This window comes from Lytechinus pictus, chromosome 17 (genome assembly GCF_037042905.1).
Source record: "Lytechinus pictus isolate F3 Inbred chromosome 17, Lp3.0, whole genome shotgun sequence".
Taxonomy (NCBI): domain Eukaryota; kingdom Metazoa; phylum Echinodermata; class Echinoidea; order Temnopleuroida; family Toxopneustidae; genus Lytechinus; species Lytechinus pictus.
The window spans coordinates 10,484,858-10,500,046 of record NC_087261.1 but is presented as its reverse complement, the minus strand read 5'-3'; the positions used below and the strand labels follow the sequence as shown (position 1 = coordinate 10,500,046).

The window sequence follows — 15,189 nt, the reverse complement described above, 5'->3', positions numbered from 1 at the left end:
CGTAGGCCTATCTAATGATAAACTTGACAAAAATCTGTAAAGAATATGAACACAATCGCAAAGGCTTTTGACATTTTATCAAGAGCAGATCCATCTTCATCATGTTTATATCAACTTTACAACGAACAAAAATTGAAAAGAGGCGGGTCATCTCCATTTTCGGAAGCACTTTCCCATTACAGCATTAAATATCATTTATGTTTTTACTATAGACAGTCAAGTCGTCCATACTCAGCCTTAAGTCAACACCCTGCATCAGGTCGACACTCCCTTGCGTTCAAGTCGATATATTCTCTCCGCGTTCAAGTCGTCTATATACGCTCTGACTTAAGTCGATACTATCTGATTTCTAGTCGTCGATACTGTCTGCATTAAGTCGATACCCTCGGTTCTCTCTGCATCAAGTCGATACTCCCTTGCATTCAAGTCGTCGATACACTTTCTCGTTTTTACTACATGTGTAGACATTAAAGTCGTCCGTACTCAGCCTTAAGTCAATACTCTGCACCAAGTCGATACAAGTCGATATATTCTCTCGCTCTGACTTAATAATAATAATATGCAACATTAATATAGCGCTCAATACAAATGTTTCTAAGCGCTGCATACTATTACCCCTGCTTTAGCACGGCGACCCTAATTGGGCGCATCGAGCATTCAAGGAATTCCTTCCTACCGGGTACCCATTTAATATACCTGGGTCGAGAGTGGCAAATGTATATAAACGCCTTGCCAAAGGACGCTAGTGCTACGGTGGGATTTGAACCTCGGACCTTTTTATGGTTTAAAGGCCGAAGACTTATCCACTGAGCCACAACACCTCTACTTAAATCGATACTATCTGATTTCAAGTCGTCGATACTGTCTAATTTCAAGTCATCGATACCCTGTCAAGTCAAGTCGATACTCTCTGCCTTAAGTCGATACTCCCTTGCATTCAAGTCGTCGATACACTTCCAAGTCTCCTTGTTCAAGTAGCTAGCTTACACTCTAAATTCCAAGGAATTAAAATGAATCCAGATCGGCGGTGAATAGTGACCAGCCGAATTTTGAATTTATTTTAAATTTTAAGGATTAACTTTTAAATCTCAAAAGATTTGAATTCAAATCTTTTTTTAGATTTATATTTAAATCAACAAGGTTTAAATCTAAATCTATTATTCGGGTGGTTATTATTCACAACCGATCTGGATTTACTTTGAATCCTTGGAATTTATAGTGTACTCTCTGCCTTAAGTCGATACTGTCTGATTTATATTTTGAAGTCGTTGAGACTTTCTGCGTTCAAGTCGGCACTCTCTACGTCAAGTCGATACCATCTGCGTCAAGTCGTAACGCTCTGTCTTAAGGAGATACTCTGTAGTAATTTAATTCGATAATTTTTGTTTCAAGTCATTATTCTCTGTGTTCAAGCCGATACTCTCCGATTTGAGTTCGACACTCTTTGAGTCCATTCGTTACTCTCTGATTTTAAGTCCAGAGCCGCGGAATGAATTTGAAGGGGATGGGGTTGACCATGCATAAAATCACAATCAGATGGTAATTTTTACATTCTTGCACACGCCCCCCCCCCCCGGTTCCGCGGCCCCTGAAGTCGCCGATATAGAATCTGCCTAAAGTCCATATTCGCTTTGACATGATGTTGACAATCAAAATACTGAACTCCATTTAAGTTTCAAAAGTCGTGATTGAGCTAAAATACCTATTGAAACACAATACTCATTTTATCAACACATATAAATATGGAAAAAAAAATACATACATTCAAACAACGTTTACCTATCTATAAATACCATCGACAAAAATATGCCGCAGTGAGTAACTTAATCCACTGTATAAAACTTTTCAGAAATTATTTACAGTTTAATTTGAGAAATAACATTCCTAGTCACCTTGGTAGAAAGACAGGTATGAAAATGGGTCAAAGGTTTGGGTGGTAGGCCTATAGATAATGATAGGGGATGGTGGGTTTGGGAAGCCTCGTATCAATTAAATAATATAATTAACAATCAGTCATTTCATTGTGACTCACGTAATATCTCTTCAAATGTTCAACTTCTTAAGTTCAAGAGCTTGAAAACTCTATTTAAGAAAAAGACGCCTACACGATTCGTTTGTTCTTTAGACCATTATGACCCTCTCGATAAATGGTTTCGGTTTTACATGCCAAATTTAGATCCTAACATAATCAGTTAATGGCACCGTCAGTGAGAGTAACTTCATATGATAATTATAACTCAATATTTAATTTAACCATTACTCTTTGCAAAATGTATTAGAATTATACGAATCATATAAAGGTCAGAACACAATAATTACGTATACGGAGACTATCACAGAAGGAAAGTGTCGTAAACAGAATGATATGTATGTATGTAACGTTATAATCGTTATAACAACTCAATATTTGGTTAAACCATTACCTTATGCAAGTCACATGAGAACTAAAATGTCATAAAGTTATTGAATCATTGTTTCATTTTATGATGAAATATCGTCTTCATCCTGTTTATTTTTCAATATGAAAATTGGTCTGTATGATATATATATAACTCTGATTTAGCACGTGAAGTTTCATGAAATAAATGAAACTTTTTGATTGCTTATAAATGCAGCTATCGTCGTTAAATCACACATATATACGTCGAGAAAACCGTGTTTTGTCCTTTGTTTATTACTATCATTCTGATAATAGGACTAAGGTTGCACCTCCGGCGTGGCGGCAAATGCCGTGTTTCGACACCCATGTTACACAATATATAGTGACTTTACTTGAAGCATTTTTTTCACTCCTTGCATTATGCCTCGTCACAAAATGGGGATCATGTGGAGAAGGTGCGCTGTTGCTTCTTTTGAAGTCTGTTAGACTGTTACACTTCACTCTTCCTGTAAATCCCTCGGATAGGCTCTGATTCATCAGTCCCATTTCATCACATCGGTACGTCTATTCTCGGATTACTTGTGATAAACATGGCAGAGGCAGCATTGACCTGCACCAATCCATAGATATTGTTTTACTTAGACTTTTTTTTTGCAAAAATCGAGCACCCATTGTCCAACAAAATATAGGGTCCAAGCGAAGAAAACGTCATAAATCCGCATGACTCCAACATTTCCCCCAAATTCATCTTTTTAAAGCCAGTTATCGATCGATGCTAAGCAATGATCAGTCTTAGGTGGATAACGTCGAAAATTTGGCCTGAAATCTGTAGTTTACCATAATCTCTTTCAGCCTCTCAGTCTGAACAACGATATAAAAGGTTTATCACATTTTCGAAGAATCCTGGATCACAACGTTTGTATAACGTTTATGCGACGTCTATATGACGTTGTTCGTTTTCATGGGGTTCATCATATCAGTGTCAATATTCGCCCAGACTCCCACGACGAACTTCTCGATACTGCATTCGTTTTCACCTCGGATGACCCGGAAGAGACCATCTTCACCCCATCCGGTACCCCAAGAGTTGGCACATATCTAGAAGGGGCAATCGATAAATAAAACAAATAATGTATAGTGTTAAGTTTAGGAGTTTTCAATGTATCTCTTAATTTGTAAAGAGATAATATTCATTTGCTATATTATTTTCTATTGTATATGTAAAGAATTGAAGTAATTATCAAATAACAGCCTCTTAATACCCCCCCCCCAAAAAAAAAAAATAATAATCTTAGCAGTCGATATTCAAGCTGACGAGAAATACCATTTATTTGATATCGAAAGTACAGCTAAATAGATAACCATAATACTGTATAACATATCATAAAGTGATGATATTGATCATATCCAATTAAACTTTTCTGAAGGCATTTCATGGTGTAATTCTTCTAATGCCCTCGATATCGTGTATTATTTGTATACTAGAACATTATAACCACCCCTAATCTTCATATAAATATCACTTTTTTTTTCAAGAATATTTCAAATAGTTTTGAGATGGATGTCAACGTATGTCGAATGTTTTTTTTTTTCATGTAATATCCAGGATATATAGTGACCTAATAATAAACTATAGGCATAATTGCAGTTTATTCGGAATTCCTGTTTTTATTTCGATGAAATGTCTTTCTGACAACGGGGCATATTCACCCGAAACCAAATTAGGTTGAATACAACTTATTATAATATCAATATTTGTAATCAACGGAATCTTAATTTTAATGGGTTGCCCAGCATTGTTACCATGGTCATTACCATTAATTGCAAAGTGACAATGATTCTCAGTCTTAAAGGTCAAGTCCACCACAAGAAAATGTTGATTTGAATAAATAGAGAAAAATCAAACTAGCATAACACTGAAAATTTCATCAATATCGGATGTAAAATAAGAGCGTTATGACATTTTAAAGTTTCGCTTATTTTTCACAATTCAGTGACATGCAAATGAGACAGTCGATGATGTCCCTCACTCACTATTTCTTTTGTTTTTTATTGTTTGAATTAAACAATATTTCATTTTTTTTACAAATTTGACAATGTGGACCAACTTGACTGAACCATATAGAATTAAACAATGCTAATTCCATATGTTCAGGGAGGAATTATCGTTGTTTCACTTGACTATGAGGAGAAAATTAGAATATTTCATAATTCATATAATAAAATACAAAAGAAATAGTGAGTGGATGGCGTCATCAGTCTCCTCATTTGCATACCGACCAAGATGTGCCTATAACCATAGACCTATTAGAAATGATAACTGTTTTGTGAAATTAAGCGAAACTATAAAATGTCATAACTTTCTTATTTTACATCCGATTTTGATGAAATTTTCAGTGTTATGCTTGTTGGATTTTCTCTTTTGTTTCAAATTAACTTTTTATTAGAGTGGACTTGTCCTTTAAGTAACCATGGTAACGTGGTCGTCTGTATATCATAACCTACACAACGCCAAGACCTATAATAGACATGATAGAAAATGTATATATATTTCGGTCAAGCTTGTTACTCAAACCGTGATTTCTTACCCAATATTTGAGTGGTCTATTTGGGTACGACCTATCGACACCCCATCCTAGGATGCGAACCGAGTGCCAACCGCCCTGCTCTTCCTCAAACACTCCGTCACCTTGGACATCAGTCTGGTCTCCGGTGAAGACTACATTAGACGCAGTCGACTTCATCGGAATGTGGCGATACACGCCGCCCTTGTACATGAAGAAGTCGCTTTTGACGTTGAAAACGGCTGGAGGGAAAACATGAGATTCAAATAATTTTAGTTTCGTTACATTGTAATCGCTTTTTCATCTTTTTATGTATTTTGTTGCTTAATATCAAACGAAAAATAGCAAAATTATTATCATGATAATGACTAAGTATGATTAACTGGCAGAAAACATCCGCACTGAGCGACTTCTTTGAATCGTACTGTAGAAAATTTATACGTGTATTATCATTATCATGAGCATATCTTGCAAGAGTGGGGCTATTCAATGTTTATTAATCATGTTAATGTTGTTTCTCATTAATAAATTTATCAAAGATTGCAACTATACCTTGTACAGGCCCGTTTGTGAATATTTCTGCCTTAATCTGCTGCTCCTGTAGAACGAAAAAACAAAAAACAAAGATACGAATTTATTTCTGGTTTGGAAAAAAATACACTGTGTATAAAAGCAGAAGTAAGGAATAAAAACGGCCGTGCCCGCAGAAAACGACGTGCATTGAAGTTTTGTTTCTAAGAAATGTTTTCTGATTGATTGCAAATAATTTAATATGAAACGAAGGAACATATGATATGAAAATAAGTGCTTAAAACATGGTCACTCATAATCTGTTTGATATCCACTCACGATCACATCGGACTTTTGTTTGAAGCACCCTGTAACATCGTTTGACTGGACAAGTAGTCAGCTGGGGGCAACTGATACTAGTCACATTTCTGACATATTCTAGTTAGAAATAACTCTGTTCTAGTAAAATACGACTAGAAAATAGTAAAATATGAGTAGAATAATAGTTGCACCCACACTGTAAAAACTGTGGTGTTAGAACTGACACCAGTGGGTGTTAATAGAGGACCACACCCTCTGGTGTTAAAATTACACCCTAGAGATTGAATATAACACCAAAGAGTGTACATGTAACAACCAAAGGTGTTGCAATAACACCTATAGGTGCTAAACTAACACTGTCAATTTAACACCGGTGTAAAATCACTGGTGTGGTCATCTATGTACACCGGTTAACACCGCAGTTTTTGCTGTGCAGCTGACCCTATTAATTAGTCATTTTTGACTGATTTATTTTTAGAGTGTATATTCCTGATAGCCATGATAGTGAGGCATGTTCAAAGTGAGTATTCACTCCGCTTTCATCTAATCACAAGCGATACTTAGCACCCAAATATTCATCAAACAAGCTCAGTTGGAACATTTACTAAATTTATCCAACACAACATCTTCGAATACAACAATATCATTAAAACATGCTGGAATGTAATTCCTCGAAACTAACTCCACCCTAGAAATTGACACGAGTGTAAATTGCAATCAGTGTAAAAGCAACGAAGGAGGGGCGTCATGCGGCGAATTTAAACCAAGTCAAAATCATTTTCACTCTTAATTTTTCAAAATATTCTGCTCGAAATGCCCCTGAATGCGTTGATGCAATTAATCTTGAGCCTTTCAAGATGGAGTTTCCTAGATGTTTCAACTTTTAAGAACTTTTGAAGCAATTTTCTTTTTATCATGACTACAAGTCGAGGTGAAGCAGTCCCTATTTGGCACTCAGGTCATGTTGTAGGTTTTTTCTGAAGTGTTCCAAATATTAAATTGTTGAAAATTCATCGATGTATTAATATCAATATCTACCTTGCTCCCATAGAAATTTAAATTTTTATAACATTTCTAATTTATTCACGCCATAATTAGTCAAATTCAGACACGACTTTGGACAGGATGGGGGAAGTTGGAGGGCTTTCGCTTTCGCGATTCTTTTCGTAAAATCATTGCATTGAAATTGACATATATCTTGATGTGATTTGTGTATTATTTACTACAGGGAATCCCCGCTGAATGCGAGAAATAAATATATTATAAATATAATAATAGTTTAAAGCAAGTGACAGAGACGACTATGCTACGCGATGACGTCATTATACGGGTCTATGATCGAAACTATTTGGACACCTGCGGTGTTGTGTGTCCAGTAGAATTACTATCATCACAAAGCATGACTTTGATATATGCATCAAGTGGGGTATGGTTGTGGTCGAAGTATAGAAACAACAAACATGGACACATGATGTTTACCAGTACTTTTTTTTTTTTTTTAGTTTTCATGGTTTGTATCATTGAACATTTAACTTTGTTAATAAAATATGACAGCAGTGAATATGGTAACTTTCAATTACATTGACAAATTTGTCACCCTCCAAACCCCCCCCCCCCCATGAACAAGAGCAGAGCGAAAAAACAACTTGCGAGAGTGTTGAAGTTTTGGATATACACTATGTAATTTCTGGAAATTTTCGAGTGACCGAAATGATCGAGCAAAAATCCACTTATAGGCCTGTTTTGTTAGATTCGTACGCAATTTATCATATTCCGATAAAAAGATGATAACACTAAATAAGAATAAAAAAGAGGTTCATTCGTCCATGCAGATATGGAAGTATATCGATAAACATTTTGATGTTGAAAAGTAAATGAATTAATTTTGTTAACGCCTTTTGTAAAAGTTTTGATGCTGTGCAGCTCACACCAGTAGACCGGATTGAAGATACTTTCCCTGAACCGGCCTGTAATTGATTTGGTTTTGTAGGACAAGTACAGGATCTAAAACCAAGCTCTAATTCAAACTTGAAAATCCAATTATCATCCGAGATGCTCAATTGATGCTAGAACACTTCCACAAAACACAGTTCTGCACCTTGAAAGTTATATCTAAATTATTTAATTTCAAAGAAAACAATGGTGCTCTTGAACTTCGGACCCCGTAAATGTGTTCCACGTGTTCATGTATCCCGACAAGGCCTTCGCTCTCGCATTTCCAAAAGGAAATCTTTCTCCACTTTTATCGCTTTTGAACGTGACTTATGCTTATCCAGGAAGCGAGAAAGTGCCGATGATGATTGGTTCATTGCGATGGTGTACAAAAGGGACAGGAGCGGGGCTTGGGGGCATGCGCCCTTAAAAAATGTTTCACGATTAAGAAAAAGGGAGAAAAAGACAGGAAATGAAAGGGAAAAGAATAAAGCATTATATTATGTCCAAATCTAACCAAAAATTATACCTTTATATAAAAAATATCATTCTTCATTTGCCCACTCGATTCGATCGAACGCATCGTTTAACAATCATTACTCCATCCGCTACACTTGGGCCCCTCAGTTTTAGGGGGCTCATTACGCCAGTGGTATTTGGTATACGGGGTATTTTCTGGTTGTAGTGGCGAGGTGTTAGCTCCTACCATGTCGATCTTGTCACTTTAGAAATATCAAATAGTCTTAGTCTACGTTTGCATTTATTGTGTCGTGTTTAAGCATAGCTCGAGGAGAGGTAGGCCTTTAATATTTACTTTATTTTCATCTGAAGCCAAGAGTTGGAAAAATAGCAAAATTCAAAAATCAACTCTATATATTCAAAAGAGAAAGGTGTTTCAAAAAATGACAAAGATGTGTTATAGCGTACTCTTCACTGGGGGTGAAATCGTGATTTGACACAAGGCCATGTTCAATATGACACGCTTCCCTACTTGTGGGACTACGAACAAAACTTTTTCAGTCAGAGGTCAATTCAAGCAATCAGGAAATCAAGAATTTTTGGTGTTCATTGAAACTAGGAAATACGAGTAACAAATATTTGAAATAACTGACAAAGGCGAGGAACAATTTAAGATGACATTAGGGTAAAAACTGCAAAGTTTCCTGTCAAAACGATTAAAAATCTAACTAAACACGATGATGGGAATCGTGTGTGACATCTATTAAAATCTATACACTGGCATACTTATGAATTAATTTGTTTACTACGATATCGGATTTCACGATATATCAAAAGACAAGAGTCTGATTTTGGTATTGTTTTTATCAAAATTAAGGCGTGGATGCGATTACTGGCGTGGTGAACGTGTTGAAGCAGGGAGCATAATAATAACAAAAATATTATTGTAAAGTTTTTTTTGCACAGATGGAAAATGATATATTGGTACTGACATTTCTTCCCTTGTGCAAGATGCGTCAATCATATTGACGCAAGTGGCGTATCTTGGGAAAAAGTTTTGAAGAAATGATGAAATTGTCATCCATTCTGACGCCTGGAGAAACGCTATCTGCGTGTTTCTTTATTGGTCTTCCATCAAATTCAGTAAAGATTTGTTTTAAATTAGCTTTTGTCCCTACCCCGCCAAGATCGATTTTGAAAATGAAATAAATTTAAGAAATAAATAATCAATAAAAATGAAATCCTATGCACTCGGTCACTCCTTACCCTCCCTAGATATGCTACAAGTCACTATGATTTGTATAAATCTTCACTTTATACAAATCACAACAAAACTAGACTCTTGTCATCTGCCATACCGATATGCCATACGCAAATCAATTCAAAAGAATGTATACGTCTGACGCATGCGCAATACCTCGCTCCTGAATACTGGTACCATATTTTTTCATGTCCAAATGTATTTGAATATGAATTTTGAAAAAATCCACAACTCACATCTTGTGCTATCCTGTATGGCGGTGTCGACATATATCTTTGACTTCTAACTGTTGGATTCGGACAATACGGAGGCACACGATCGCGACCTTTGATGTAACAGTTACCCTTCCTCATTTGCATATCTGACGTCATCCCGCTAAGGTACGGGTAACAGTCCTCCGTTACAATTCTGCAAAGAAAAGGGGGAAATGTTTCAATCGGAAAATAAGGGAATGAAATTGAGGTTAATAACGTGACAGCGATACGAGACTGGTCAGTTGTCACTACGAATGCAGTCTACAACGAAAAAAAAATTCGTGGTTGAAAATTACAGTGCAGTTCAAAAATCACTGGAGAAGAAAGATAAATATTTGAATAAGTATGAAAATATGTTGCAAGTTATAATTGTTAAATTCGAATTGAGCTAACCTTTAGGTTTTAGAAAACATATATATACAAACGATGATGTGGTTGATAATACTGAAATGATATTACAACAAACAGGTTGCACAATTTGACGATAGTAATATGTTCACGCGAAGTGAATTAAAACGAGTCGAATCTTCGTCATTTTCATTAGCATAATTTATCTCCAGTAACACCTATTAAAAGTGTCATCAGTATCCTCGTCTTGAGGTTGGCCAATCTAGGACATTTCCACACCTATTCTCATCAGTTATCCTTACCATCGCCATCATCATCAGCAACACCCTAATAAACACCACTATGACCATCATCACCATCACCATCAGCTCCATCATCACTATCACAACCACCAGCATCACTAAAATCATCGTCATCATTATCATCACAAAAACAATTAGCATCATCATCATCATCACCAGTGTTTTCATCATCATCACTGATCGTCACCATCAGGCATCAGCAACCGTTTTACCACCATCAAGTCGCACTTCATGGCAATTATCCTTATCCCACCAAGAACACTCTCGTTCGTCGTCATAGTCATCATCATCAACATCATCATCATCATCAACAACAACAACATCATCATCATCAATCATTATCACCACCATCATCTCCATCGTCATCATTTTCATCCTCATTATCTTCATCATCACCACCATCACCACCATCATCATCATCACCATCGTCATCATATTGCACCAACGTCCAGTACTTACCCCCTTTTCCTCATATACCACCAGGCCCTGTCTAGATGCCCTCCCGTGCATCCCTGCTGTCTCTTAACATTACACGATAGTAGATGTTGAGGTGACAGGTGCATGTATTTGAATGTGCCATTGGACTGGATGGCTAAGCGATCCGAAGCAGTAGCTGTTGGAAGCAGGATACAAAACAATTGAATCGCAATCATCCACATCATTTGTTTATTATTCATTTCACCATGTGAAATAATATTCACATTGAGAACACAGTGTTACATTTGCTGATAAGACTATAAACTAGAATTAAAAAAAAAGTAATTAACCATCACTAAATCACAAAATAAGCCTCTTATTTCATTCTCCTAAAAGGTTTGTAGTCACGAAACCACGATGTAAAAGAAATAGAGAGTGAAGGTGCCAGTGGAGATTTTAAACCTGGACAAATGTTGGACTTGCAAGAAAATTACTTGCATACAAGTCTGTGTTTACCCCCATCCTGCCCGACCTGGGAAGTTTGCTGCATCGTCCATCGTGAGCGGAATAAGAAATTTGGATTTACCTGCTGTTGACATTGCCCAGGAGCTGGCGCAGTTGCCCTGGTTCTGTACGTCTTCGATGAGCCCTGGCCAGTGGAGCCTTGCGTCAAACTCATCGGGGATGTCTTCGGGTGGCATGTCATTCTGTATCTGGTGCATGTTCAGGACGGCAGCGGTTGGTTTCATGGTGCCCAACCTATAGTGCATCGCGTCGTCCTTGGAGGAGCCCCAGAACTCGGTCTGGTTACCCGCTGACCACCTGGACATCGAAGACAATATCATTAGTCATTGCAAGGGAACCAATGCTTTACCAAAGAAAGGCTTACCATCGTACTATCCTACAATCTTGAGTCTTTATGTATTACATTACAGCCAGTATTAGTAGCAGCATTTTGTTCAGCGATATAGATGTTGCTCCCGTAGGCCTCCATCTTTAAAACCGTACATTATCATCCCACTCCTGCCACCAAAAGTCCTAACAACCTGTTGTCACTTGTAACCGAAATGCAATTTTCTTTCTTACATCAAAAACTCTCGTAATAAAAGCGGTGAAGATGTCCTGAGCCTCAGTTCGTAAATCATCAATAATGAAATAAATTAACTTAAAGTATTCAAATTTACAAAAACATGATGACAGTAGTATCAGGTGTGTTGGTCTACTTACCCGAAGTTACCATCGTTGATTTCATCTACTGCCTCCTGGTTGATGGCACAATCCCTCTTTTCACAGACGAATGTAGCGAATTCATAGAGCACAGGCTTACATGTACTGTTGAATAGAAGACAATTCAATGAAAAGTTTGCTAACTACTCTAAAATGAAAATTATTTTGATAAATAGCGCCCCCGTCCTTGCGATTACAATGCGCTGCCGGAATACTGGTCCATGTTTTGGTCACCCGAATAAACATATTGGGCAATTTACTAAATGGACACATGAATAATTTTAGGGCAGCTTCTTAATAATACATTTTTAAAATTAATTGTTCATATTTCAAAAACTTGAAAAGGTGTCGGAAAGTAAAATATAACGAATATCAACATGTTGAAAAAAAAACGCCTATCCATTGTTTTCATAGGCATCAACAACTAACTAAACGATAGGTGAACAAACATATCGACCTATCAATCGGCGATTTAAAACATTCAGAGACAAAAAAGAACCACCATGTTATACATACGTCATACACCATACTTCGTACGATACAATAATCTTTGAAACATTTGTGAAAACGGGTATAAATCATTAGCAAGTGGTTGCAGGATCAAAATAAATCGTCATCAAATGTCTTCTCCGTCTTCACAAGTTGTGGATCCCAACAGTTTACTATTGATATATCGACGGAGCATGACAAGGGCGTTTACTCGTGAGGACAAACTAGTGATATGAAGTGGAAAGGTATAATTGTACTCGACGTTCTTCAAAAAGATGACGAGAGTTCTAATCAACTCTTCAACAATAACCAGGATACGAATAGATTATGATGTCAAAAGTGTGCCATTGTTGAAGAGTTACTTCACGAAGCAAGGGTATATGAATGAACATGTTAATAATGTTTCAAATGCGAGAATATTATTAACCATTTTCTACGTGATCAGTCGATGGTTATAGTTATTGACTCTTCATTCACCATGTTCAAGATGTTGTAACAGCAATATTTTAGAACTTTTACAGAACTGGAAAAGTATTTTTGATAATATACTCACCAAGTATTACAGTTTATCCTTAGAACTTCTCCTACTTGGTATTCTCTTTCTTCGTGGCAGCATAGTAATTCAACTTCGTCTACGATATTTAAATGCACAGATCAGATAAAAATTAGTCTTCGCATGTTTACTCTTGGTTACGAAATATAAGTATGAGTTAAAGACAATTCCTAAGGAAGCATGTCTTTAAGAAGATATGTTTTAGAGAGTATTATCTTCGATAATATACGGATATTCGAACGTGTTGATTGTTGTATGTTGGTGGTGTGAATCCAAATAGTAGATGTGCGATTTACTGTTGTGTATTTTTTTTTTGGGGGGTATCAATTTCGCAAAGTGGCAAAAATTCACAATTCCATAAATAGGGACTATCATCATTCTGACCCAGTTACAGTCAATCAACTTCATCAGAATCAAGATTTCCAACATATAAATTAAAACAAATGGGAAAGTTAAATGAACCATTTATGTAACAAGGCGCTGGATAACTGATTTCATACTTGTATGTCTGGGAGATATATCTAAATTTTACCCTGACAAGTGCAATGTAGCCAAGTTTCAATACAAACAAATTTTGGAGTGGATATACCTGTCTTTCGAGACTCAAGTACATCTGGTGGAGGCTTTCGACCAAGGCACACCTCGTAGAAGTCCGGACAACAGTCGGGGTCGTTTCTCTGACAGAACCCGTCGCAGTAGCAGAGCGTCGTCGGGCTGCTGGTTGGAAAAGGTGCGTGGCACTTGTCGTTTCTAAAAACCCCAGTCTTAGCCACTGCATCGCTGATGACGGTGGCGCCGGTTACGTTACAGCATCCGCGGACTGCGCAGTATCGGCCGGTGTGGTGGTCACCGGGGACGCCGGCGATGAGGACAGCGAAGGTTACGATGAAGAGTACTGAAGATACGGTGGTCATCGTCGAGGAAGCCATGTTGTTTGTTTCCCTATTTCCCCAACACTGTTTTTAGATTAGAAGTGGCGGGTGCGGACAACACTCATATACCTGGACAAAGGGAGAATTAAGAAGAGAGGGATTACTCGACAAGTGAAATAAATCGATAGCAGTTTGTATACAATCATTTCGCCAAGGGCAATGTGTTATTATTAAGTTATTATTGTGGTTGATCAATTGATGTAAAGTTGGGTAACATGTTGGGGATCACACTCACATCACTCTAATTTTGCGAGATAAACGTTCTCATTGTAAAGACCTTATCAGGGATATGTTGTACCCAAATGACGAATTTAATAATATAAAAATATGTCATGTTTATGATTATGTTGTTCTCCGATCACGCGGATTATCCCTTATTCTGTAATTTCACATGCATTTACTTTATGAAAATAAAAACAAGATATATATATTTATTTAAATATTATACATTTCTGAAATATATTACCAAGAATGGAGATAAAGCCTTTCTGGTCATCTTGCTGCTTCCTCCCCCACCCTTTTCTCTCCTTCTCGCTCTACCCCGCCCCCTCTCTCTCCTCTCTCCCTCTAATGATATCTTGCCTTCATTTACCTCTACCGTTCTTCGACCCCCGCCCCCCCCCCCTTTCTCTGCGTTTCTCTCTCTCTCTCTCTCCAAGTCTCTCTTTCCATCTCTGTCTTTCTCTCTATTCTTCAAATTCTCTTGATCTTTTTGTCCATTTGTCTCTCTGTCTCCCCCGCTCTCTCCATCCTTATCACTCTCCCCAGTCACCCTTCTCCCGTTCGTTCGGTTCTACCCCCCCCCCACCCACCTTTCTCACCTTAAAAAACATAGTCGCTGCAAACATAAGCCTCACTGCTCTTTCAAACATTAGAATACTTCTATTTATCGATCATCAAAGCATGTAAAGAATGAAGACCGTTTCAAATCTGAACAATATTACCCATTAACGGCGGCTCCTTTCTGAACGATGTCGCACAAGTGCCCCTCGATGCTGTCAAACTCTTTTCAACTAAATGTATTTTCGGAAGGAGAATTATCCGCAAATTTCATTCAGAAAAGACTTCTATGTTGACACTTTTTGTCCGAGGCGCGAAAATGAAAACAGTCAAATGAAACCGTTGAAATAGCACAATCCACTTTTTTTCTCTCTTTCTCTCTCTCACAAGGCCCCTTGAGTTTGGGATCAAAGGAATATAAGCTAAAATGCTGCTTCATTATTATGGGACAGGGTCACTA

At 37.3% G+C, this 15,189-nt stretch overlaps 1 protein-coding gene across 1 annotated transcript; it reads right to left on the bottom strand.

Annotated features, from left to right (window-relative positions):
* Positions 1-3,278: 3,278 nt before the first annotated feature.
* LOC129279960 (uncharacterized peptidase C1-like protein F26E4.3) lies at positions 3,279-14,030 on the bottom strand. Its single transcript, XM_054916019.2, has 9 exons — positions 13,607-14,030; positions 13,018-13,096; positions 11,976-12,080; positions 11,335-11,570; positions 10,791-10,944; positions 9,664-9,835; positions 5,497-5,542; positions 4,969-5,186; positions 3,279-3,478 (listed from the first exon to the last, which is right to left on the bottom strand). Exons 1-9 carry the CDS (start codon positions 13,944-13,946, stop codon positions 3,320-3,322), a joined length of 1,509 nt encoding a protein of 502 aa, XP_054771994.2. The 5' UTR covers positions 13,947-14,030; the 3' UTR covers positions 3,279-3,319.
* Between the last annotated feature and the right edge of the window lie 1,159 nt (positions 14,031-15,189).

Coding starts and splice junctions, on each gene's coding strand:
- LOC129279960 (XM_054916019.2), bottom strand. CDS start 13,946: ATGGCTTCCTCGACGATGACCACCGTATCTTCAGTACTCTTCATCGTA. Junction 9,836..10,790: donor TGGTATATGAGGAAAAGGGG/GTAAGTACTGGA, acceptor TTTTCTTTGCAG/AATTGTAACGGAGGACTGTT. Junction 5,187..5,496: donor CACAAACGGGCCTGTACAAG/GTATAGTTGCAA, acceptor TTTTCCCTCCAG/CCGTTTTCAACGTCAAAAGC.